The sequence below is a fragment of the Leopardus geoffroyi genome, chromosome D1 (genome assembly GCF_018350155.1).
Source record: "Leopardus geoffroyi isolate Oge1 chromosome D1, O.geoffroyi_Oge1_pat1.0, whole genome shotgun sequence".
Classification (NCBI taxonomy): domain Eukaryota; kingdom Metazoa; phylum Chordata; class Mammalia; order Carnivora; family Felidae; genus Leopardus; species Leopardus geoffroyi.
The window spans coordinates 8,443,977-8,468,535 of NC_059329.1; the positions used below are offsets into that span (position 1 = coordinate 8,443,977).

General features: G+C 37.0%; 1 protein-coding gene across 2 annotated transcripts in view; it reads right to left on the reverse strand.

The window, feature by feature from the left end:
* The window catches only part of RDX (radixin), a 95,762-nt gene that overhangs the window by 15,359 nt on the left and 55,844 nt on the right, over nt 1–24,559 (reverse strand). The window contains exons 10-14 of one of the 2 annotated variants that reach the window (XM_045482729.1): nt 21,913–22,073; nt 20,915–21,007; nt 16,512–16,754; nt 15,362–15,522; nt 7,266–7,290 (exon numbers count right to left, since the gene is read on the reverse strand). In XM_045482729.1, the coding sequence (XP_045338685.1) occupies nt 7,281–7,290; nt 15,362–15,522; nt 16,512–16,754; nt 20,915–21,007; nt 21,913–22,073 (668 nt within the window). In that variant the 3' untranslated portion in view covers nt 7,266–7,280. Of the gene's footprint in view, nt 1–7,265; nt 7,291–15,361; nt 15,523–16,511; nt 16,755–20,914; nt 21,008–21,912; nt 22,074–24,559 lie in introns of those variants that run through there. The other variant, XM_045482728.1, reaches the window with a different exon arrangement.

Here is a 24,559-nt window from a genome sequence, read left to right on the forward strand (position 1 = left end):
AGAACTTACCATTTATTAACATCTTTAATATGCCAGGGAATAAGCCAAATATTCCCTGTGTATTATAATCGATGCCCACAAGACTGGAGAGTGTTCCTCCCATGTAACAGACAAGAAAACTTAGGCTCCAAATGGGTGAGTGGTGTCCCGGGGCCACGAAGTTAGTATGTGGCTGGGCCATTCAAACCAGATGCAGGCCTCCCCTAAGCCCTACAGCTGCCTGCTCATACCTCTTTGCATCTTTCCTAAACACTCTTAAGAGGGCCAGTCACACGGGCTATGGAGCTAATGTGCTTCAAACAGGCAAAACCCGGATCTAAGCATCTTCCATAAAAAGGAAAACATCTGCTGAAGAAGCCAAAAAATGTGGGAAAGGGTCCGTGTGCCCCAAGACCAAGAGGAACAGGGGGCTACAGGGTCATCGGACTACTGACAGTCTCTGAGAACACCTAGGACTCCACACAATTGGATGGCAGGGCCAGGACTCCACGACACGGGCAGCATACAGAGCAATGGAAACTGGTGACCACTGTAGACCTCTGAGCCTTTCTGAGAAATCAGCCTAGAATTTAGTGTGAATCTAGGGAAAAGGGGGAGAGAGGGAGACCACAAACCACTACGATCAATGTTTCTTCTCTCTGATTAACATGAAACAGCATTAACCCTTTTGAAACACATTTAGGCTCTGTACCTGCCCTCCCCCACAATTATTTGTGGCCCAAGAAAATCATTTCAGAACTAGGTCAAATTTAGAGGCATAAGCGCAGTATGTGATCTAAAGAGAAAGCTGTGAAGTCAAAGGACATTTTAACTTCAGAAAGATCACATTAGTAGCACTGAAATAAGGAAAGACTACACTTACGTTGTAGCTTCAAAGATGTTATGTTCGAAAAACACTAAGTTGATCTACCCCCTTAAAATTAAAAACAAAAACAAAAACAAAAACCCTTGCAGAATCAAATTTCTTCGTAATATTTTTGCTATTTTTGTGGGGTGATGTGGTAAATAAAGCACTTATTATTAAGTGTTTCACAATGACCTGAGCTTGTCATTTCCTGTTTTTAATTTTTTTTTTTTTTTATTGTGTAGAGAGAGCATGAGCAGGGGAGAGGGGAGAAGGGAGAGAGAATCTTAAGCAGGCTGCATGCTCAGCACGGAGCCTGACGTGGGGCTCGACCTACAACCCTGGGATCATAACCTAAAAGCTGAAACCCAGAGTTGGGCACTCAACCAACTGTTGCGGTTTTAACACAAAGCGGCAAACGAAAATTTGAACCACTGAAGAAACGGTGGCAACCGAAAGAAATTAAGAACCAAAAGACTACCAACGTACATTTAGGAAACCCCACCCTACTGACTCTTTTATAGGAACATTTTCTGATTACAGAATTTGAAGAAGTCAGATAAGTTTTAATGACTGACAGATCTTTGTCACTTGGGCCCTCAAAAGTGACATTATCACTACATCACCTTTTAAGTAAACTTGATATGCAGAAATCCAACTGATGGAGACGTGTCTGTTTTTCTATTAAAGGTGCTTCCATAAGCATATGTTACTATTTAAATTTGTTAAATGTAAAAAACACAACATTTAAGTAAAAAATTTCCTGTATTTTTGGGATACCTAAAATATAAAAAAAAATCATATGTAAACTTACCTCATCCCCTAGACTGTAACACAATTTCTTAGGAAAAAACAAGCAAGGTGGCACCTGGGGGGCTCAGTCAGCCGAGCATCCAACTTCGGCTCAGGTCATGACCTCCCGGTCTGTGAACTCGAGCCCTGCATCAGGCTGTTTGCTGTCAGCGCAAAGCCCGCTTCGGATCCTCTCTGTCCCACTCTCTCTCTGTCCCTCCCCCGCTTGTTTGGTCTCTCTCTCTCTCAAAAAGAAAAAAAGAAGCCTCTTGTGGTTTCCCTCTCCTCTTAAGAAAAAAAAAAACAAACACACACAAGCAGTGTTTCTACAAGACTATGGCGTATTGTTTGTAACAGCAAAGGATTGGTAAAGACATAAAAATTCATCAGAAGTTAAGGAACATCCATAAATTAAATGCAATGGTATTTTTGTACTGCTGTGTGAGGATTTCCAAAATACAACGTTCAGTGCAAGAAATGCAAAACCATGTGTACGGACAAGAGAAAGCCCATAATATACATACACATGTGGGTACGTGCACAGGTGGTCTCCAGCAGGAGGCACAGGTGCACAGCCACCTCTGGGGGTAGGTGGAAGACCAGAGGACAGGGAAAGAAGGCTTGTATTTTTTAGTATTATTCTATTGTATCTATTGACTTTTGTTTCATGTTTCATGTACCACTTATCTTTTAGAATTTTGATGATTTAACGGAGTTATTTTTTTTAATGAGGCTTTAGCCACAGAGTAGCCAAGTAGAGCCTACAAGTACTTTCAGAATTTCCCAACTTCAGCACATCATCTGATACTATTTGAAGCCAAAGAAAAGCACACTTTTCCTAAAAAAAATTTGCAATTTCATACCTAGTTTTCTAGATTTTTAAAAAAAATTTTCTGGGGCACCTGGGTGAGTCAATCAGTTAAGTGTCTGACTCTTGATATCAGCTTAAGTCATGATCTCGTGATTCTTGAGTTTGAGCCCCGTGTCGGGCTCTGCGCTGACAGTGTAGAGCCTACTTGGGATTCTCTCTCTCCCCTCTCTCTGCCCTTCCCTAACTCTCTCTGTCAAAAATAAATAAACTTAAAAAAATACATAAATAAAAATAAATAAAAACAATTTTCTTTAAGCATAGATGAAAAGTTATTTTTTAATTACAAAGGAGGAAATTTGGCAATAACTTGATCATTTTAATGCTTAAAAAGGAATCTCCAAAGAAAAATAACCAAAAAATCCTTAACCCGTTTTCTGATGCTTTGCTATGACACAAGCTATTACCATATAAACTCAAAAAAAAAAAAAAAACAAACAAAAAAAAACCCCACAATTAATCAGTGTTTCACAAGGAAATGCTACCTGTAATGCTTGAGGTAATATATCTCCTAAAATTTACTTAAGCTAAAAAAAAACTTTTTGTACTAAACAATGCTAAGCTTCATGACAGGGATGTCCACTCTCACCACTGTTATTCAACATAGTACTGGGAGTCCTAGCCTCAGCAATCAGACAACACAAAGAAATAAAAGGCATCCAAATCAGCAAGGACATAGTCAAACTTTCACTCTGCGCAGATGACACGATACTCTATATCGAAAACCCGGGGCGCCTGGGTGGCGCAGTCGGTTAAGCGTCCGACTTCAGCCAGGTCACGATCTCGCGGTCCGGGAGTTCGAGCCCCGCGTCGGGCTCTGGGCTGATGGCTCAGAGCCTGGAGCCTGTTTCCGATTCTGTGTCTCCCTCTCTCTCTGCCCCTCCCCCGTTCATGCTCTGTCTCTCTCTGTCCCAAAAATAAATAAACGTTGAAAAAAAAAAAAATTTAAAAAAAAAAAAAAAAAAAAAAGAAAACCCAAAAGATTCCACCAACAAACTGCTAGAACGGATTGATGAATTCAGCAAAGTCACAGGATATGAAATCAATGCACAGAAATTGGTTGCATTTCTCCACACCAATAAAGAAGCAGCAGAAAGGGAAATCAAGGAATCTATCCCATTTATAATTGCACCAAAAACCATAAAATACCTAGGAATAAACCCAACCGAAGGGGTGAAACACCTATACACTGAAAACTATGGAAAGCTTATGAAAGAAATTGAAGACACACACAAAAAAGGGAATAATATTCCATGCTAATGGATTAAAAGAATATTGTTAAAATGTTGATATTACCCAAAACAACCTACATATTCTGTGCAATACTTACCAAAATAACACCAGCATTCTTCACAGAGCTAGAATAAACAATCCTAAAATTTGTATGGAACGAGAAAAGACCCTGAATAGCCACAGCAATCTTGAAAAAGAAAACCAAAGCAGGAGGCAGGACAATCCCAGACTTCAAGCTGTATTACAAAGCTGTAATCATCAAGACAGTATGCTACTGGCACAAGAACACTCAGATCAATGGAACAGAATAGAGAACCCACAAATGGACCCGCACACGTATGACCAACTAATCTTTGACAAAGCAGGAAGGAATATTCAATGGAATAAAGACAGTCTCTTCAGCAAGTGGGAAAACTGAACAGCGACATGCAGAAGAATGAACCTGGACCACTTTCTTACACCATACACAAAAATAAACTCAAAGTGGATAAAAGACTTACACATCAGACAGGAAGCCATGAAAATCCTAGAGGAGAAAGCAGGCAAAAACCTCTTTGACCTTGGCCACAGCAACTTCTTACTCAACACATCTCCAGAGGCAAGGGAAACAAAAGCAAAAATGAACTACTGGGACCTCACCAAGATAAAAAGCTTCTTCATGGTGAAGGAAACAATCAGCAAAACTAAAAGGCAACTGATGGAATGGGAGAAGATATTTGCAAATGACATATGAGATAAAGGGCTAGTAGCACAAATCTATAAAGAACTTATCAAACTCCACACCCAAAAAACAAATGAAGAAATGGGCAAAAGACAAAAATAGACACTTTTCAAAAGAAGACATCCAGATGGTAACAGACACATGAAAAAATGCTCCACATCACTCATCATCAGGGAAATACAAATCGAAATCACAATGAGATACCACCTCACACCTGTCAGTATGGCTAACATCAACAACTCAGGCAACAACAGATGTTGGCGAGGATGCAGAGAAAGAGGAACACTTTTGTACTGCTGGTGGGAATGCAAACTGGTGCAGCTACTGTGGAAATCAGCATGGAGGTTCCTCAAAAAAATAGAACTACCCTACCATCCAGCAATTGCATTAGTACCTAATTTATTCAAAGGATACAGGAGTGCTCTTTCCAAGGGGCACATGCACCCCCATGTTTATAGCAGCACTACTGACAGTAGCCAAAGTATCGAAAGAGCCCAAATGTATTGACTGATGAATGAAGATGTGTGTGTGTGTGTGTGTATGTGTACACACACACACACACACACACACACACACACACACACACACACACAATGGAGTATTACTCAGCTATCAAAAAGAATGAAATCTTGTCATTTGCAACTTTGTAAACGGAATGAGAGTGTATTATCCTAAGCGAAATTAGACAAATATCATATGGCTTCACTCATATGTGGAATTTAAGATACAAAACAGATGAACAGAAGGGAAAGGAAGCAAAAATAATATAAAAACAGGCAGGGGACAAAACATAAGATATACACACACACACACACACACATACAGATATGACACTTTTCAAAAGTGTGTATCACTTTTGTGTAGGCGTTGTGGGTGGAGGGATGGGCTAAATTGGCAAGGGGCACTGAGGGGGACACTTGTTGGGATGAGCACTGGGTGTTACATGTAGGGGATGAATCACTGGATTCGACTCCTGAAATCATTGCACTACTATATGCTTACTCGGATATAAATTTAAAAAAAAATTCTATACCAATTTTTTTTTTTTGCTTTAGGCTTTAATTGAATTCCTCACCATAAATCTTTTCCGAGTGCTTTATTACTAGAATATTGTCCAACATATTCCTTGCTGTGTTTACTATAGTTTGAAAATTTCCTACTTTGATTATACTGTATATTTATTTTAATTGGAGTGATCTTAAATATTGTGTATGATGGGGCGCCTGGGGGGCTCAGTCGGTTAAGCATCTGACTTCAGCTCAGGTCATGATCTCACGGCTCATAAGTTCAAGCCCCGCATCAGGCTTTGTGCTGACAGCTCAGAGCCTGGAGCCTGCTTCGAATTCTGTGTCTCTGTCTCTGTCTCTGTCCCTTCCCTTCTCATGCTCTCTCAGAAATAAACATTAAAAAAAAATTTTTTTTTAAATATTGTGTATGATGGGCTTTGATCATACCACTATAAATTTATTTCACTCCTATCCTTTAGAGATACTTCTGATCTCTGCTTATTTAAGCTTTCATTTATATACCTATCTTTTATTCTCATTTACTCTTGATGACATTTGTGATTCAGATTTGAGGGTTGTTTTTTTGTTTTTTTTTTTCATATAAGCCAAAACACTTCTGCTAAATGGCTGAAAAAGACCAAATCACCTCACTGTACTCTCCTAGTCGCCATAAAGCTCAAGTATTTCTTCACTACATGAGCAAATATTTTTTCATATAAACAGCAGAGTTAAGAATGAGTGATTTTACTTAACGTTCAGTTTAGCATAACTTGTAAAGAAGGAACTGACTTTTGATAGACGACACGAACTGAAAATAAAATTTAATTTAGAAGTTAAAAATATACTAGGCTTAATGGCAAGTTAAATACAGTAGTTAACAGCTATATGAAAACTTTAAAGTTAAATTATGTATCAATACTGGCTATTCTAATATAAACCATTATTAATAAGGTTGCTTATACTCAATAAACTTTAAGAAAATCAGACCCATTTACATTTGACTTTAAGGAATATGCAACTCCTCAGTGGCAGGGAAGTAAGCTAACAAACGTAAAATATTAGCCAGCCTGCCTAGTGATGAATTGCTAACTTTCAATGCTCCCTGGCTGCTGTCATTGTACAAAAGACGAGAACACTTCCCAACCAGATCACTCAAATCCATGCCATGCTTCTTGTTTGCTAATTAGCACCTAATTAGCTAATTAGGTGACCTCTAACTTAAATCCTAACTAACCCCTGCCCATTTTATCACACTTTTTCTTCTGGTATTTACTTTACTTTATACATCTTAATTTGGGTCTATGTCTCAACTCCGTGACTTAACTACAATTTCCACAACAGAGTCAAAGGGTTATCATCCATGCCCTGAAGTCTAACAGTGCTCTGCACAAACAGCAAACAGCAATTCCTCTGCAAACCCCTGGGTGTGAATGTGTAGGTCTGTCTGTCCCTATTAGTCTTACCACTTTGTGGAAAAAGCCACGCCTCCTCGTCTTCCATTCAGCATGTCTTTCATGACACCCTTGAACTAAAGACCTTGTAAATTCCTAACGTCTAAGAACTGAAGCATCATGGCTCACAAATAAAGGTGGTAGAGAACATTTTCTTACCTGTAGACATCAGACCAGTAATTTAGAAGATATACTTGCTTCCAGTCTTCAAAATGCTTGAGAACACCCCAAAAACGTGAATGCCGATAATCTCCCCTAAAGATGGAAAACTACTTTTCCAGTGAATACGTTTTCCATACATTTTGATGCAGAGTCTTTCATACAGCCTATGTCCCTCAAATTCATTATAAACATCCTTAAAGCATCAGCATATCCTGGAATGTAATATGGCTCAGCGTATTAAACTATATATAAAGCATACAGATGATTAGGTTCTGGGTTCTAATTCTAGGGTTTACACTATTTGGTACCACATTTGCAAATATTATTTAAAAAGTAAACAGACCACTGAATTACGATTTCCTTTTGCATACATTAAAAGGTTTTATGTCTTTTGTAAGTACTTTTAAAACATACAAATTAAGAAGGTGCAAATTCTACATTTAACCTACATACCAATGGTAAGCTATTAGATTTTAAAGTTAGGAAAACGACCCACCCACTTGCAACTTCAATTACCAAGAAATTGTATTTATCTACATTCAAAAACTTTTATGGCCTAAAAATTGGACAAAACAAGAAAAACAAGAAGGAAGAAACCCCTATCATCTGAGCATAAAGAGATGAATCAAGTCATACGTTTGGCAAAAGCTACACTGATGAAGCATAATCAAACCTCAACTTGGAAAAACCTACAGAAATCTCCCAAGTAAGTTGTTTGAAGCTGTCACAGCAAATGAATAGCTGCATGTGTATATTCTGAGATCATCTTCACGGAGTTGTGTCTGGGTAACTAATAGAACCCCTTCATAATATGAAAGAACCATTTTTCTAACCCCTTAAAACCTACTACAAAAAAATAAAACCCTGTAAGTTTCTCGCAATCACTTACATTATTAGGACCAACCAGGGACAGAAACGACATTGACACAACGGTTATAAGCACATTCTGCATTAATAGTTTTCAACTATGAACAAATATTAGTGTTTCAAAGTACATGGATGTTAACCCTGGGTCAGGCATTACACTCGCGGGAAGACAATGCATCTGGAATCTAAGTGTCTAAACCAGATTGCAGAGAAACACTCTGAAACAGACCATCAGATTCAGAACTCTGAAACGGCTTATAAAAACCAGAGGCCAAGAGAGTCTATGACCTGGAATTAGAACTCAGAATCCAATCCATTTGTTCTTGAATGTCTTTCATTTCTGGTTCTCTTTTTGTGCTGATGAAGAACCTCTCTCCAAAAGGTCACAGATAAAAGAAAAGCAAACAGAGGTCTTAACTGTCCCCAAAGAGGTCATTTGGAAAATAAGCAGAAGAAAAAATATCAACTACACATAGCAAATAGGAAAGCAAATTACACCTAGGTGTTTCCTTTAAATTCTAAGCAGATAGTAATAGAATTCTTTACCATGACCACAGCCTTTCTTCAGGCTAATTACTGTATGTGAAGTTCTTCTACTTAGCTTTCCTTATCCTCTGTACTTCCTAGGACACCTGACACAGAAGCATGAATTCTCTGTTGGAGCAAAGTTTAGTTATTGTTCCCTTAGTAACTGCTTTCCCCCAAAGCACCCAATGTCTTCAAATCAAACTAAACTACCTCAGCAGAGGATTCAGGGCTCCATAAATTCCTGGCCCAGCCACCCTAGCTTTACTATCCTGTAGCCGACGCACAATGAATCACATTTTCTATTCCAGTCAGGATAACCTACTCTTTCTAGACCCTTATCAGTGTACATAATAATTCTTCTGCCCTGCCTCTTTACAGCAACACCTCATCAAAAAAATTTTTCTCTTTAAAAAACATCAAGACTAAAGGCACAGGAAACAAAAGAAAAAGCAAATGGTCTTCATTAACATTAAAAAGCTTTTGTGCCACAAAGGATACTATCCATAGCATGAAAAGACAACCCAAAGGATGGGAGAGAATATTTGCAACTTTTGTATCTGGCAAGGGATTATTTACAACTCAGGTATCTGATAAGGGATTCATATCCAGAATAAAGAACTCCTACAACTCAAGAACAAAAAGTAAACAACTCAATTTAAAAGTGGACAAAACATGATTATACACTTCTGCAAAGAAGATATACATGTGTTGAATAAGCATATGGAAAACATGTTCAGTATCAGAGAGAAATGCATCATACGGAAATGCAAATCAAAACCACAATGAGATACCACTTCACCCATTGGAATGGCCATTCAAAAAAACCCCCAAAACACCCCAAAATAACAATTGCTGGTGAGGATATGAAGCTGGGGCCCTTGGGCATGGCTGGTAGGAATGTAAAATGGTGCAATTGCTCCACAAGATAGTACAATGAGTCCTCAAAAAATTATCACATGATTCAGCAATTCTACTTCTGGATATGTACCCCAAAGAACTGAAAACAGGGACTTGAACAGATACTTGTATACTAACGAACACAGCAGCCTGTTCACAAGTCAAAATGTGGAAATAATCCGAATATCCATTGACTGAAGGATTAAAAAAAATGTGGCATATATAAACAATGGAATATTATCCAACATCTAAAAAGAGTGAAATTCTGATATATATGATAATACAGATGAGCCTTGAAAACATCATGCTATGCGAAGTAAGAGATAATAAAAAAGGACCAATGTTCAGAGTCACCTGAAGTAGTCAAATTCAGAGACACAAAAGGTAGGATGGGGGTAACCAGGGAGCAGGAAGGCAGAAGAATGGGGCATCAGCGTTGTAAGGGTACAAGTTGTTTGGGATGATGAAAAAGTTCTGGAGATGAATAGTGGGGACAGCTGTACAACATGAATTTACTTAACATCACTCAACTGTACATTTGAAAATGGTTAAAATTTTATACGTATTTTAACAATTAAAAAAAAAGATTCAACTGAAAGCTAACTCCATGAAACTTTGTTTAATACAGAGATTACTAATGACTTTAGGTGACCGGTTTGTCAGTAGGGTCTAAAATGAATCTTAGTATAAAGTTAGAAAACTTTCACAATGAGGCACTTGTTTAAGGCTATCTTTAAATACAGTGTTTAAAATTTGATGTATGCAATAAAAATTAAGTAATTTACCAGAGAACAAGCAAACTTGAGAAACTACACCATGTGCTCTTATTCTTGGCCTTATTCACTACTTTTCTTCTATTGATTTTCTGTACACTGTAGTTTCTTTCATCATACAACTGTATCTTTTATCCAAAATAGCTAAAATTTCAAAGTAAATAATTACCTAAATGGCATGAGGGCATGTAGGAGTCTAATGCTGGACTTGAATTACACAGACTTTTCAGTACAAACCAAAGGAAAGGGAGGGAGGAGGTAGTGTCTTCTAAGTCTAAAACATTCATGCATTTCTAGGTCTGACACATAAGTTAAGACATTTTAAGTTGCAAAAAATTAAAAGGGATATCACAGTATACGTTATAAACACAGCAAAAGAAGAATTTCATATAACCCATGTCTCATCAACAGGAATGTTTCCAAGGACCATCACATAAACCTGTGAGACTCTGAAGCCGCATTACCAGGAAGATGGACATTGGCTATTTAGGTTTTGTGACATTAACAGAAACCATCGCGACTTTTAGGAACAAACTAAATGACATGCATAAATATAAAAGTGAATCTTAATTTTTTAAATGATCATGAAATGAAAGTGAACAATTGGAACAAAGTAACAAAAATAATAATTACAAGGATGGAAGCAACTGATGTGATGGAAGCCGGGAGGAATCTGGGCATACAAGTCACAGCAATCAACCAAGTGGAGCTGCCATCTTAAAAGAAATCTTGTATTTTAACAGATTAATGCGAAGGACCTAAGGGCTACGATATATTAGTATCTGAAGTTCCATATTTTAAGACAGGCCAAAATGAAAGGCACAGTCATTCTCATCTTGCTTCTGTATCCTACAATACAGCATATAAAAATATAGTGGCTTTGGGGCACCTGTGCGGCTCAGTCGGTTAGGTGTCCGACTTCGGCTCAGGTCATGATCTCACGGCTCGTGAGTTCGAGCCCCGCGTCGGGCTCTGTGCAGACAGCTCAGAGCCTGGGGCCTGCTTCGAATTCTGGGTCTCCCTCTCTCTCTGCTCCTTCCCCGCTCATGCTCTCTCTCTCTCTCTCTCCTTCAAAAAATAGATAAAAACATTAAAAAAATTTTTTTTAAATGTAGTGGCTCCATGAAGCTCTGTAAAGAAAGAGTCTGGAACCATTTAGTAGCTAAAAAACTCCAGAGCCAGGAGTAAACCCGAATTTAAAAGATGTGCCACTGGGCAATTATCTTTTAACCTTAAAATTCCGTAGTGAATGAGAGATACTTGAACTCCTAAAGCAGTATATGTAACCAGAAATCAGATAACTTCATATCAGTGTTTCAGGGAAGTCACAATACTGAGGCAACAAAGCAAGGAGTCATGATTTTTCCAGAAGGAAAATGGCAGCTCTTAAAATCTTGAAAGATGGACCTATTAAGAAGTAGGCCCACTAGGAAAAAAAATGGAACTTTAGATTACTTAATTGGAAAAGTCAAGGATGGGAATGTGATAAGCTCTGATAATGTATAACACTATTGTGCACCAAGGCTTCCTCGCCACGTCAGCATAGAATGTGAGGATTGCCTTGACATTTCATAAAGTTATCAAAACATCTGCAGAATCCACTGAACTTTTGAAATGTACTGAAATGCTGTCCTTTTACACAATAAACCGCAAGAGCACTGAGAGATTATTTTCTAATTACAAAATGAAGTACAGAATAAGAAAATGCTAAGAGGATGGAATAGGCCCACCAGTATAGCTCCATATTGGAATGATTTCCCTTACCCTTAATTAAGGATATCTAAACTTTGGTTTGCTACCAGCTCAGTAAATTAACGATAAAGGCACTAATTCTTTCTACTTAAAGTTTTAAGCTTTAGAGATTAAGATGTTAAAATTTAAAAATTGTTTTCCTCATGCATACACATAATGGGATGCTTTGGGATCTAAAAAGTTTTTAGCTTCAGTTCTAAAAATATCACTAATCAACAAGGTAATCGAACTTCAGACAGGAAGTAGTGGGCATTTTCAATCCTAATACTAATATTGAAATTGCTGTCCAATGATAATCAGGAGTGAGGGTTCCAAAAGAGCCTAAGACAACTCGGTAAGTGGGAATTCTAGTTCTTAAAGAAAAACCCTAATTAGATATAAAGGAATCTTATAAAATTCTCCTTTCTGACCGGATCAGAATAAAGAAATCACTACCTACTGGTAAGACAAAAATAAGGTGACAGCTAAGTATTACTATAAACTGAGAAGTCATCTTGCTTTTCCTTTTGGAATACATGACTTACTTAAGATGAATAATCTTTATGTTAAAAACTAGTAAGCTTTTAAGACACAGTAACTTTCTAGATTTATGGTAACTACTCTGTAATGTCACTTTAAAATAAAAATACACATTTAAATAAATGCACTTAGAATATATATAGTTCTTTAAAGAACATTAGCATTTTTATAGCAAGATCAATGGCAATGAAACTGTATCTTCGTTAGGAAACAGAAATTATCAATATACAATTAAAGCAATAATTAAAAATCCTAAATGAGTTTGTTATCAAGAGAGTCGATTTAATGATTTTTCACAGAATTAACAATCACTATTACTTCCATACCAAAAGAGGTAAAATTTAGGGGAAAGATAAATCTGTGAGGACTTTGAAAATTTACCCTATCCACTTCTCATTTTTAAGATGTGATGATTTGTGGGTCTAATAAAGATTATGCTTCTGAGAAATATGCAAAAAAATCCATGTTAAATAACAACAGTGGACCTTGAAGGCATGAGCTTTTGTCACTTTATTGTTAACCAATGAATGTTATCCAAAATTATAGATGTAACTGTAGCTTAATTGTACAACACAGAATTATGCTAATGGTAAAACCTGCTGGAATTTACCAAATACTCATTAATATATTTTTACATTGCTATATGAGCATGTGCTCTCAACTGCTAATAATAAAAGTCATAACTGGCTTATTCACTATGAAAACTGATATTGCAAATAGTTGTTTCCTGTTTAGAAAAATTCACACAGCTTTAAAAATGGATTAAATCCATTTTAATCCTAATCTACAAATAGATTATAAACAGCAAATATAACTGGTAATTTTTCAACACTGATAGCAAACTGATGCAGCAGTGATAGTGCACACAATTCAAAATGTAGAAAATTAATAAAAATCCAGTGGAAATCCAAGTTTTCACCTATTATGGCAACTGCTTTGCTACTTTGGAAAAGCGAGCACGCACGCCTTGGAGCATGACGAGTTCACCACCTATCCCGCGAATGTGCTCAAGCAGAAACACTCTCTTCCACAGTGTTTTGAAGCATGTGCACAACCACCACACAACAGTCACGTCAAGGTTATCAACCAGTTACCTCTTGTCCTACAAAGTCCAAAAATATATTAAATGCAACCTTTCCTTCTCATATGTCTGCCCAGATTAATCCTTTTCAAGTCAGCAAAATCAAAAAAAGCACAAGAGATATTTTCAGACACAACTTGAATCTACTGTGCGTGAAAAATGCTTAACAAAATGGCAATTTTAATAGATAAATGTAAATTTGAGTGCATAATACCACATGAAAAGTAGCTGAACCACACAGAGAAAACAAGGCTTTCCTTATCTCCAAGTCTAGATGTTGTACAATAAAGAAAATGTTAGAACATGTGAATATTAGAACATCTTCCAAACTGGAAAGATTTCTTCTTCTTAAGACATAATTGAACTTAATATAACCTAAAATTATAATTTCTAAAATAGGATTAACAAACCAAATTTAAGTATTTTTAGAGAACAAAAAAATAAGCACAATGATTTAGAAACCAAATCTGCTAAAATGATTATGTAACAATTATATCAAGAAATGAAGGTACAGACATTCATATGCTACAAGGGAAAATCTCTCTCTCTCTCTCTCTCTCGCGCGCGTGCGCGCGCACACACACACATACACGCACACACTCACTTCCTCAGACACAGAACACCCCTCCAAGAAGATAGTATACCATCAAGAGCTTACAATTTTCATATAAATCAGAGTCCCACAATTCAGCTCAACGACAAGGCAGTTAAAAAATAGTAGCACTCTAAGATATTCTGAAGGAAAAGGAAATCTCAGAAATACTCCTTCATGACTGGAAGTACTGGTGCGTGTTGGAGAACACACTTACATACTCCGTTGTGTTGGAGCGACCAGTCATCGCAGGTGTAGTAGTGAGGTAGTATTACTGTCCCCTCTCTGGGACTGATGTTTTCAAACGCTGCTCTTCCAGAAAGGTCCACGGCTTTTTGAATGAGTATAATCAATGACCAAAAAACATATTTTTTTAATTAAACATCTGTTTGTCTAAATCAATCTTTGAAAGAACAGACTTTTTAAATCTTTTGGAGACAATTAGTATTTGCAGGTAGTGTTTCATCAATTAACTCTCCTAGGGTACTACCACCTGCTGTCTACACCTTTGTCAACGGTAGGCAAAGAAAACCAAAGGATGGCAGGTGATGAAACACCAATCCATTCAGCTGTCAAAGATGACTAATTAAGTAAATATCGAATATCCAATAATGTAAGCAAACTGGGATTTTAAAAACATTAACCACCAGCTGCATACTACACTATTAGATATTCTAATCCTTTTCATGATTCATAGCTGTCTTCTACACAATTATTAAAGACTGTCCACCCTGTCGCCTACCTTCATTTTGACCACTGCCAATGATCTAGACGATGGCAGAATTATGGCTATCGGCATGATGGCAAGATATGATAAGGGCACGCCGAGGAAATCTGAGACAGAATGTGGAAATACACACAGGTCAACTATGGAAGGGTCCAAAGAAAACAGAGTGCTCTACCCAAACACTCATTAAGTCACCATCATTCTTTGAAATGTACAAAGTGCTTACATCACACATACACATTTGTCAGACATGATAATTAGTGTTAATCTTCAACAGAAAAAAAAAAAAATGGAAACTGAAAATGTGAAAGGAGGCGATGGAACACTGTTCTCCATTCCCTGGCCCAAAAGGAAAAGAAAATCAAGCATGACATCACACTGCCTTAATGCAGAAGGGCTCCCTCAAGCATGTCTTTTAGCCACCACAGTCAACTGGTGTAAGTGCTTTGGCAAGGTGGGGTGCATTCCATCACATCTGCAAAGGCCTGCTTTTCTCTGTTGGTGGTTCAGCTTATGAAGAACATGTATGCAAAATAACAGCTCTCACATTGCTTCAAACTCATCGATGCGCTGCTTTGTGTTGCCCTGTCGGATCTGCCGAAGAGTCTTGTACTTATCACGGCCTGCTTTCACGTTCTCAGCGTGAAGAACATCATTTTGTGTTTTCTTGGTTTCATCTCTGGCCTGGGCTAATTCTGAACTCAGCGCCTATGTTTAAAAAATAAAAACAATGACTATTCTTTTCTTCTTAAAGTTTAAAAAGCTTATAAAAAAGGTTTAAAGACAAAAATACACATACAACAAATTTGACTTTTTTGCATATTAGAATTTACACTGTCACAAAATTTCTTTAAAGTGTATAAATTTAAAAAATAAAAATAAAAAATATGAAGCATGTAAATTTGCTCTATTTTGGTGATAGTAGAGGTAGTAGTTAGGGAGAAATACCCACTGTCTTTCACTGCTACACTCAACAACCACGACAATTCTGTGTATTATTCCAAAATCCCTTAACTTTCTCTATACAATAGAGATTTTGAAATCACTTACAAAAGGTTCAATGAAGACAGTATAGGATGTTATTTTAAGATCTAAAATCTAGGCTATTAGAGAACCTTTCTCCAAAGTCTTAATATATTTATTGCAATTATCACTTCATTTTCTTTTCTTTATTAATATTTAAAGATTTCGCCAATTAAAAAAATCAGAGAACTTATCGGGAAAAAAGGTCAAATCAAATTAAGATTTCCTACTCTGATCTAATTATGTGCTTTTAATAAACCTACCTTTTGGTACTATGAAACCTGAATAAATAGTTCAGAGTATGTAGTGTCATACAGGTAATCTATTAAATTATATGGCTTTTAATGTATACTTTACTGGGGAAAAACTAAATTCATCTGTCTTTTAAAGATAACATCAAAACACTTTCTACCTTTTAGCGTGGAGTCAAGCTATAATTAAAAAATAACTTACCACTTAAGGCCTAATTACCCAAAACTAACACATTTGCTACAATGGAAGAAATCAAGCACTGTGACTACAGGCCAAGCAATCACAAAACAATCACAAGGCCAGCTAAGGGCAAAAGCTTAAAAAAAAACTGGAATGTTCCTTTTTAGTAAGTTTGTATTTTATTACATGGGGAAAATGCTCACTGTACTATACATGTACACACAACTGTCAATTTGAAATACCTGGAGTTGTTTTTTAACACGCTCATTTTTTTGTGTTTCCGTTATACGTTCCTCCTCACTTCTGTGGTTCAGCACCCCGTCGTTTGATAATTCTGCGCTAGCCTCTGCATTATTCTCATCATGCTCATCATGTTCATTTTCTGTTGGAGGAATGACTGGCGGTGGTGGAGGTGGAGGGGGTGCAGACATCACAGTTTTTAACTCTTCTTTGGTCTTTTCCAAGTCTTCCTGGGCTGCAAAAGCCTGAACGTTAACAATAAATTTATCAGCAACTTCATTTGAAAACTGGTAACGAAGAGAATCAAGTTATCTCTCTTTCCTAATAGAAACTATCTTTCAGGGTAACGAAAATAAGCCCTACGGATGAAAGCTCTACTTTTATAAAGGAATGCCAGGGGGCAAGAATGCCAGAATGAAAACACATCACTTTGCAAAAACTAATAAAATTGTTAACTCTGGCTAGCACAATCAAATATTGCTAAACCTGTTATGCAAATATTTGATGAGAAATGGCATCAGCCTAATGCCCAAGAATGCCACATCCAAGAGATCACATTTTAGCCACAAGAGGGAGCACATAACCCAGTCAAAGGAGGAATCAGCCTGTTTAGTGACCAGTTAATATCACTGATGGTAGGTTAACTAGATATTAAGTGTCTTCTGAGATGACACAACAGGAGGTATCCAACATCAGCAATTATTTGGGTGGTATACCGTGTTGCTGTGCCTGGAAAAATCCTGCTTCACACTGTTGTCCTGGTGTAATTACTAATAAGAATACCTTTCACTCTAAAAAATGCTCTAATTTGGGTGATAAATTATATGGAGGTCTCACCTATGAGGCACTGTAGCCAAAAACTTTTTAGGATGCATCCTTCAAGATTTCAGGTCTATCTTCCAGTTTACAGGAAATATTGATGATAAAAGGACAAATGAATGGCACCATAAGGACACACAAAGGAGAAGGGACAATCTGCAGGTTCTTCCAATAATTCAGTATCAAACAAAGGAATGTCCTACTTTAAAAGAGACCGAGAGCAAATCTATGTAATGCAAGGTGCTAATTTGGACACTGGCCTGGCAAATTAGCTATACAAGATTTTGGGTCAACTGTGAATATAGAAATATATTCTATATATAAACCCAGAAATAAACCCATACAAATATGATCAATTAATTTGGAGCAGAGCAGCCAAGAACATCCAATGGGGAAAGGACAGTCCCCTTCAATAACTGGTACTGGGAAAACTGGAGAGATACACGCAAAAGAATGAAACTAGGCCACTATCTTATAGCATACACAGTATCTACTCAAAATGATCACAAACTTGAAAATAAGACCTAAAACCATCAAACTCCCAGAAGAAAACACAGGGAGCAACTCCTTGACACTGGTCTTGGCAATGATTTTTTGGATTTGACAGCACAAGCAAAAAATAAACAAGTGGCACTACATCAAATTAAAAAGCTTCTATACAGCAAAAGAAACCATCAAAAAAAAAAGAAACGGCAACCTACCGAATGGGAGAAAATATTGACAAATCTTATATCCAAAATATATAAAGAATTCATACAACTCGGTAGTTATAAAACAATCTGATTACAAACTGGGGAGAGGATCTGAATAGACATTTTTTCCAGAGAAGACATATAGATGGCCAACAAGGTCCATGAAACGGTACTCAACGTCACTAATCGTAACAGACATGCAAATCGTAACTAACGAGCTATCACCTCACACCACTCAAAATGGCTATTATCGAAAAGGGAAGAAATAGCAAGTGTTGTCAAGGATGTGGAGAAAAGGGATACTGTGTGCACTATTAGTGACTATGTAAGTTGGTGCAGCTATTAGGGAAAACGGTACACAAGTCTGAAGAAGGTTTTCCTCAAAAAATTAAAAACACAACTACCATATGATCCAGCAATTCCACTGGTAGGTATTCATACCCCAAAAACGAAAACACTAACTCAAAAAGATATATATACCACCAGGTTCAGTGCAGCCTTATTTACAATAGCCAGGATATGAAGCAAGCTAAACACCCATCAATGGATGAATGAATGGGTGAGGAAAGTGTCGTGTACACACACACACGAGTACTATTCAGCCACAAAAAAGAAGAAAATCTTGCTGTATCAACATGGATGGAACTTGAGGGCACTACACTAAGTGAAGTAAGTCAGAGAAAGACTAATACCATATGATCTCATTTATATGTGGAATCTAAAAAAGAAAAAATTAAACCAACAAAAAACGAGAACAAATTCCTGGTTACCAAAAATTGGGGGTGGCGGGGACGGTGGGGAGTGAGCAAATGGGAGAAGAGGATTAAAAAGTACAAACTCCCAGCTGTAAGATAAAGAAGCCATGGGGATATAACGTACAAACAGCATGCAGACTACAGTTATTAATACTGTACATTTGAAAGTTGCTAAGAGTAAACCTTAAAAGTTTTCAGGACAAGAAGAAAAATTCTAACTATGTATGGCGACGGGTGTTAGCTCATTTCACCATACACACAGTATCAAATAATGAAGTTTACACCTGAAACTAATATAATGTTATATGTCTATTACATCTGAATTAAAAAATTTTTATGAATACAGTCTAATACAGATGAGATGAAAAGTGACTAAAATGGAAGCGTGTGTGCAGGATGACCTCACTCTAAACATATAAATGTGTATGTATGCACACACGCAAACAGGAAAAGATCGTGGAAAGATCTGCACTAAGGTGTTAAAAGAGTGATCCTGGTTTGTGGGAATATAGTTTTTCTTTTGTGTCATTTCCTCGTATCTATAGTTCAGAGGATTTACCTCTGTGGTGTCATTTTCATTTATTTACATTTTTATTTATTTTTATTTATATACTATTAAAGCTTATTTATTTTGAGAGAAACAGAGACAGTGTGAGTTGGGAAGGTGTAGACAGAGGAGAGAGAGAATCCCACGCAGGCTCTGAGCGGCCAGCACAGAGGCCGATTTGGGGCTCAAACTCATGAAACTGAGATCACACCCTAAGCCGAAGTCTGAGGCTGAACCGACTGAGTCACCCAGGTGCTCCTTTATTTATTTTAAATGTTTATTTCTGAGAGACAAAGACACACACACACACACACACACACACACACACACACACAGACAGTGCGCGTGCGAGAGAGCGCACAAGCGCGTGAGGGGCAGAGAGTGAATGAGACAGAGGATCCAAAGTGAGCTCCTTACTGGCGGAGCGCACAGCCCAATGCGGAGCTCGAACTCACCAACTATGAGATCATGACCTGAGCTGAAGTCAGACACTTCACTGACTGAGCCACTGAGGCACCCTTTTTTTTTGTTGCTGTTTTTATTGTTTTGTTTTTCTTTCTTTTTTTAAAGAAGTTTATGTGTCTCTGTGAAATTCTAATAAAATAGTGTAACAGGTTAACAGAGTTCTATCATATTTGAGAGTTATATATACACACATACACACAATTTTCAATGTATCAAAATTTCCCTGTGAAATTTAAACTGCTACCAAGAAAATTTAAGGGTGAAACATTCACACATACTGTAGAAGGCCTTTGGGTAAAAAAATTATTATGGATGCACTTAAAAGTTAACCTTTATTTAAAGTGTGGAGTAAGCTCTGATTTTTCACTTGTGCACTATTTCAACAGGGGCTTCATCTACTTAGGAACTTATACTAGGTACCTCAGAAAGTATCGTCGTCGCTGCATCCTTCTAATTCCACTTTATATCCACGATTTGGTTGCCATGCCCTTTTGAGTCTACCCCAAGATGTCTCTCAGCAACCTCTGCTCCTCTTGACTCTCAAGTAATCCCACCTCTTGGACCAAGCCAGCTTCCACACCGACGGCCTTATAACACCATACTTAATCATGTTATAATCCTGTTTTGAGATCTTCAAAGTCAAATGTCTACAGACACTCCTTATCATCTTGCCATTGATTTAAAATTAAAGCCCTTCACAACTTAATTTCCTCTCTAATGTCCCAACCACATCTCACAAGATTTCTGAACCAATGCTCGAAAGCACTGCTTGCTTACTGGTTGCCCCTCAAATCCAGCATGCGCTTGCAAACTTCCTGTGCTCATTCAGCCCCTCTGTCTACAGTCTCTAACCACTCCCAAAATTGAAGTTCACGATGCAACTTAAACTTCTAAGGGTTTTCCCCAAGCCTGCCTCATTCCCACAGAAATTAATCACCTCTTCTGTGTTCCCAAATACTGAGCTTGCGTCGACAGATCAGTAATTAGTACGATACAAACACATTCATACACACAGGTATCTTTCCCCCTCTCAATCGTGACAGTATTCATCTCTATAAACTCAGCATACTACTGGGTACAAAGTAGATATTCAACAAATGATACTGAGGGAAGAAACCAACGATCACCTTGTGCTGCCACTCAGTAGCTTCCTCTTCCTTTTTCTTCTTGGCTTCTTCTAGAAGTGCAATCTTGGCAGTGAATTCAGCAAGTTCTGCTGCCTAAAATACACAATATAATTACCAATACTAAAAATATGTATTTTCAAAAATTTATATTATGTCAACAAAGCTTTAATGTACATGCTTGGGCTGTATTATGTTCCTCTTTGATGGTCTTTCATTAAAAAAATTTTTTTTAAAAAAAGTATATTTAAGATCATAAATATCTTATTTGTAGTATAATGAACTAGTAAGGAGATAAAGTAAAAATGGTTTCATTATAGGCAAGTAGTTATTCGTCTTCCAGTAGGAGGAACTTAGAATGTGTAACTCCAGAGCTATTTGTAAACTTTGATCAATAAAGTATTTGCTAAAGCCTACAAAGAAAAAATTTATATAATGCTTTATAGTTTGAAGAGCATGCTATCAAATAATGTCATGTGATTCCCCAACAATCCTATCTGGTGACATCATTTCTGTTTTCAAAGGGCAGAATCTGAGGCTCAGAAAGACCCAAGGACACATAGCAAGCGAATGTCTGAACCAATATTTAATTCCAGGATCTTTTAAATGTCATGCCCACTTAATATATCTAAGTCCACTACACAAACCAACACGAAGACCCCAATAAGTACAGCCCACGGTTATAAGAAGGAATCAGAACGTACTGTCAATTTATCTAAAGTAAAACACACCAGTGGTTTAGGCAAAGTTTAAGTGAATCAGAAATCTTTTGTTAGCAACAGGCTCCATTTATCTTTTATGGTCTTATTTTTTGTGTTTGTTTATTTGTTTTAAGGCAGAAATTAAATGTTTAGATTTATTTCCAAACTTTGCTATTAGATACTACTTATATCTTTGGTGTGCTCTCCAGAAGATCTCTAATGTGCTTAGTTGTACAAGGTTTGCTCTATGCTTCTGTCTAAATTTTCCTTTTTCTCTGAGAAAGAGCTGAGGTTCCTGACCAGTTGCTCCTGATTCTTCATCTGGTCGGCAGCTTGTTTTGCTATAGCGGACTTGGCCTCTTCAGCAGCTCGGCGCTCCTTTTCAAGCCTTTCTGCTTCTTCCTTCGCTCGTTTTCGCTCCTGGTCCAGTTCTAGAGCTTTTCGAGTCTGTTCTTCTAGTTCTGTCAAATTGTACACCCCCCACGAAACAATGGTTAATTCCAATTATTCGCATTATCAAAAGAAGCCGAAATGATGGCAAAGAATCTAATTTGTACAGTTTCTAAAAATTAGCACGTCTGGAAATGAACATACATACTTTGATTTTAACTTGGCAAAAGCCTAGTAATTTTCTTTAGTAATCACAATTAAAAAACCTGAAGAAATGAAAACTTTTTGTAATTCAAGTTATGTCATAAAGCTAGAAGCACATCTTTATTTTTAAAAAACTAGTATCTCCAAAGTTTTGATCTAAATACTTTGCCATCTGTTTCAAAACTCTATAAAACAATACACTTTCAAACTTACATAACTTTCTGCTTATCTAAACTAAGTATCAGATAAGTAAACCCAAAACATTAAGACTGAAAACAGTAATTATGGATTTAAAATAGGAATTCTGATGTGAATTATATGAATTACTAAAAATTTTCAGTAACTGGTACATACCCATTTTTTGGGCATGAGACAAAATAATATTTGGAGATAAATAACATGAATTTTAATCTTTAAGTGTACAGACCATAAAGTTAATTCTCTTTTATTTGATGTGTTGAATGAAAAAGGAAAATACTACCAGCACAAATCCAAAAATTTTTAAGTGTAAAAGTACTAATTTTAAATATTATTCTAACAACTCTTGTTTAATAACAAGGACATGTTGTGACAGAAGACAAATGAATGCCATCTATTAAGAGACCGCAATGTCCTACAAAGAATGTCTCCCTTTCTGTGTATTTTAGAAAGGAAGAAAAACTAAAAATCTAGGTCATGAGGTCTGAGAGCTAACTGTTACATACACACTTCTCCTTACCATTGTTAACTTTTTTGGTCTTGGTCGGAATTAATTTAGGTAATCGCAGTTAAGACTTGGGAAGTTTTGAGATGGTCAACAAGAAAAATAACTCTGGTCAAAGTTTAAATTTTCAATAAAATAATGTAAAAATTGTATGCAGCTATTATAAAGATAAAATGTATACAAAACTGGGTATTACCACAACTAAATTCTAGGATTATTCATTTTAGGATCTGCCTTTTAAAACTGGGACATCAAACTAACCTATCAAACTTTTCTTAAAATCATTCTTTCCATCTAGTTGACTAATATTTATATAAAATAAAGCCCACAAAACTCACGGCTTTTTCATCTAAACAAGCAAACAAATAACTACAGAAAAATTCCTTCTGTACTATGAAAGAAGAAAGAAAATTAAGTGCAGGTTGTAAAGTTAAATTTTAAAATAAATATTCCCCAATATTCATTATTTTCTATCAGTTTTTTGCAATAAAGATTTTGAAGAACGGTAGACAAGGCAATGGTTGTTTTGTGATCTATTAAGAATTATACAAAAGTGTAAATTATTTTAAATGTTGAAAATAAGTAGAAAGCTTCAAATCTACTTTCTTTTAGAAAGGAAGGTTTTTTTTTTTTTTTAAATAAATTTTAGGAAGGGCAAGAGCAGGAACAGGGAAGAAGGGCAGGGGGCAGTGGGGGAGAGAGAATCTTAAGCAGGCTTGATGCTCAGCTCGGAGCCCAATGAGGGGATCTCTATCCCATGACCTTGGGATCACGACCTGAGCCAAACTCAAGAGTCAGACACAACCGACTGAGCCACCCAGGCACACCCCTAGCAAGGAAGGTTTTGAAATGCTTTCTTTCTTCCCTACCCAGTTAAATGAGTTAGAACAGAGATTGGAAAACTATGGCCCACTAACCCAATTTCTTATTTTTATAAATAAAGTTTTACTGGAACCCATACCCTCATTCACTAAGGTATACAACACCCTCACATGTTTACATACAGCACAGGACTGCTTTCATTCTGCAAGAGCAGGGCTGATGGTCGCAAAAGAGACTGTGTGACGTGGAAAGCCTGAGGTAGTACTATCTGACCCTTTACGGAAAAGTTTACAAACCCAAAAATTAGGTTATTCCTATTTCTATAAAAGAGACGTGCCTCCAAAACCGTGGGTCCCATTAGGATACCTGTAGAGAAGCATTAGCTCAGAAAGGTAAACAGTATCAATATTTTGCCTCTCTGGTTCATAAACATCTAAAACCTACAATTTTTGAGGTCCGGCATATGGGAAGAGGGTATCAAAGAATATGGCTTGTTTTAGAAGATGAGGGGCGCCTGGGTGGCTCAGTCGGTTAAATGTCCAACTCTCAGTTTTGGCTCAGGTCATGATCTCACGGTTTCATGAGTTCGAGCCCTGCATCAGGCTCTGTGCTGACAACTCAGAGCCTAGAGCCTGCTTCAGATTCTGTGTCTCCCTCTCTCTCTGTCCCTCCCCCACTTGTGCTCTGTTGATCTAAAAATAAATACTGAGGAAAAAATTTAAAAATAAAAGTATATTAATTGAAAATGGCAAGGTGCACCAAGACGTATGCCGTATACTCCATTTTATGTAAGAAAGAAGGAACAAGAATATAGTTTTGAGTATCTGC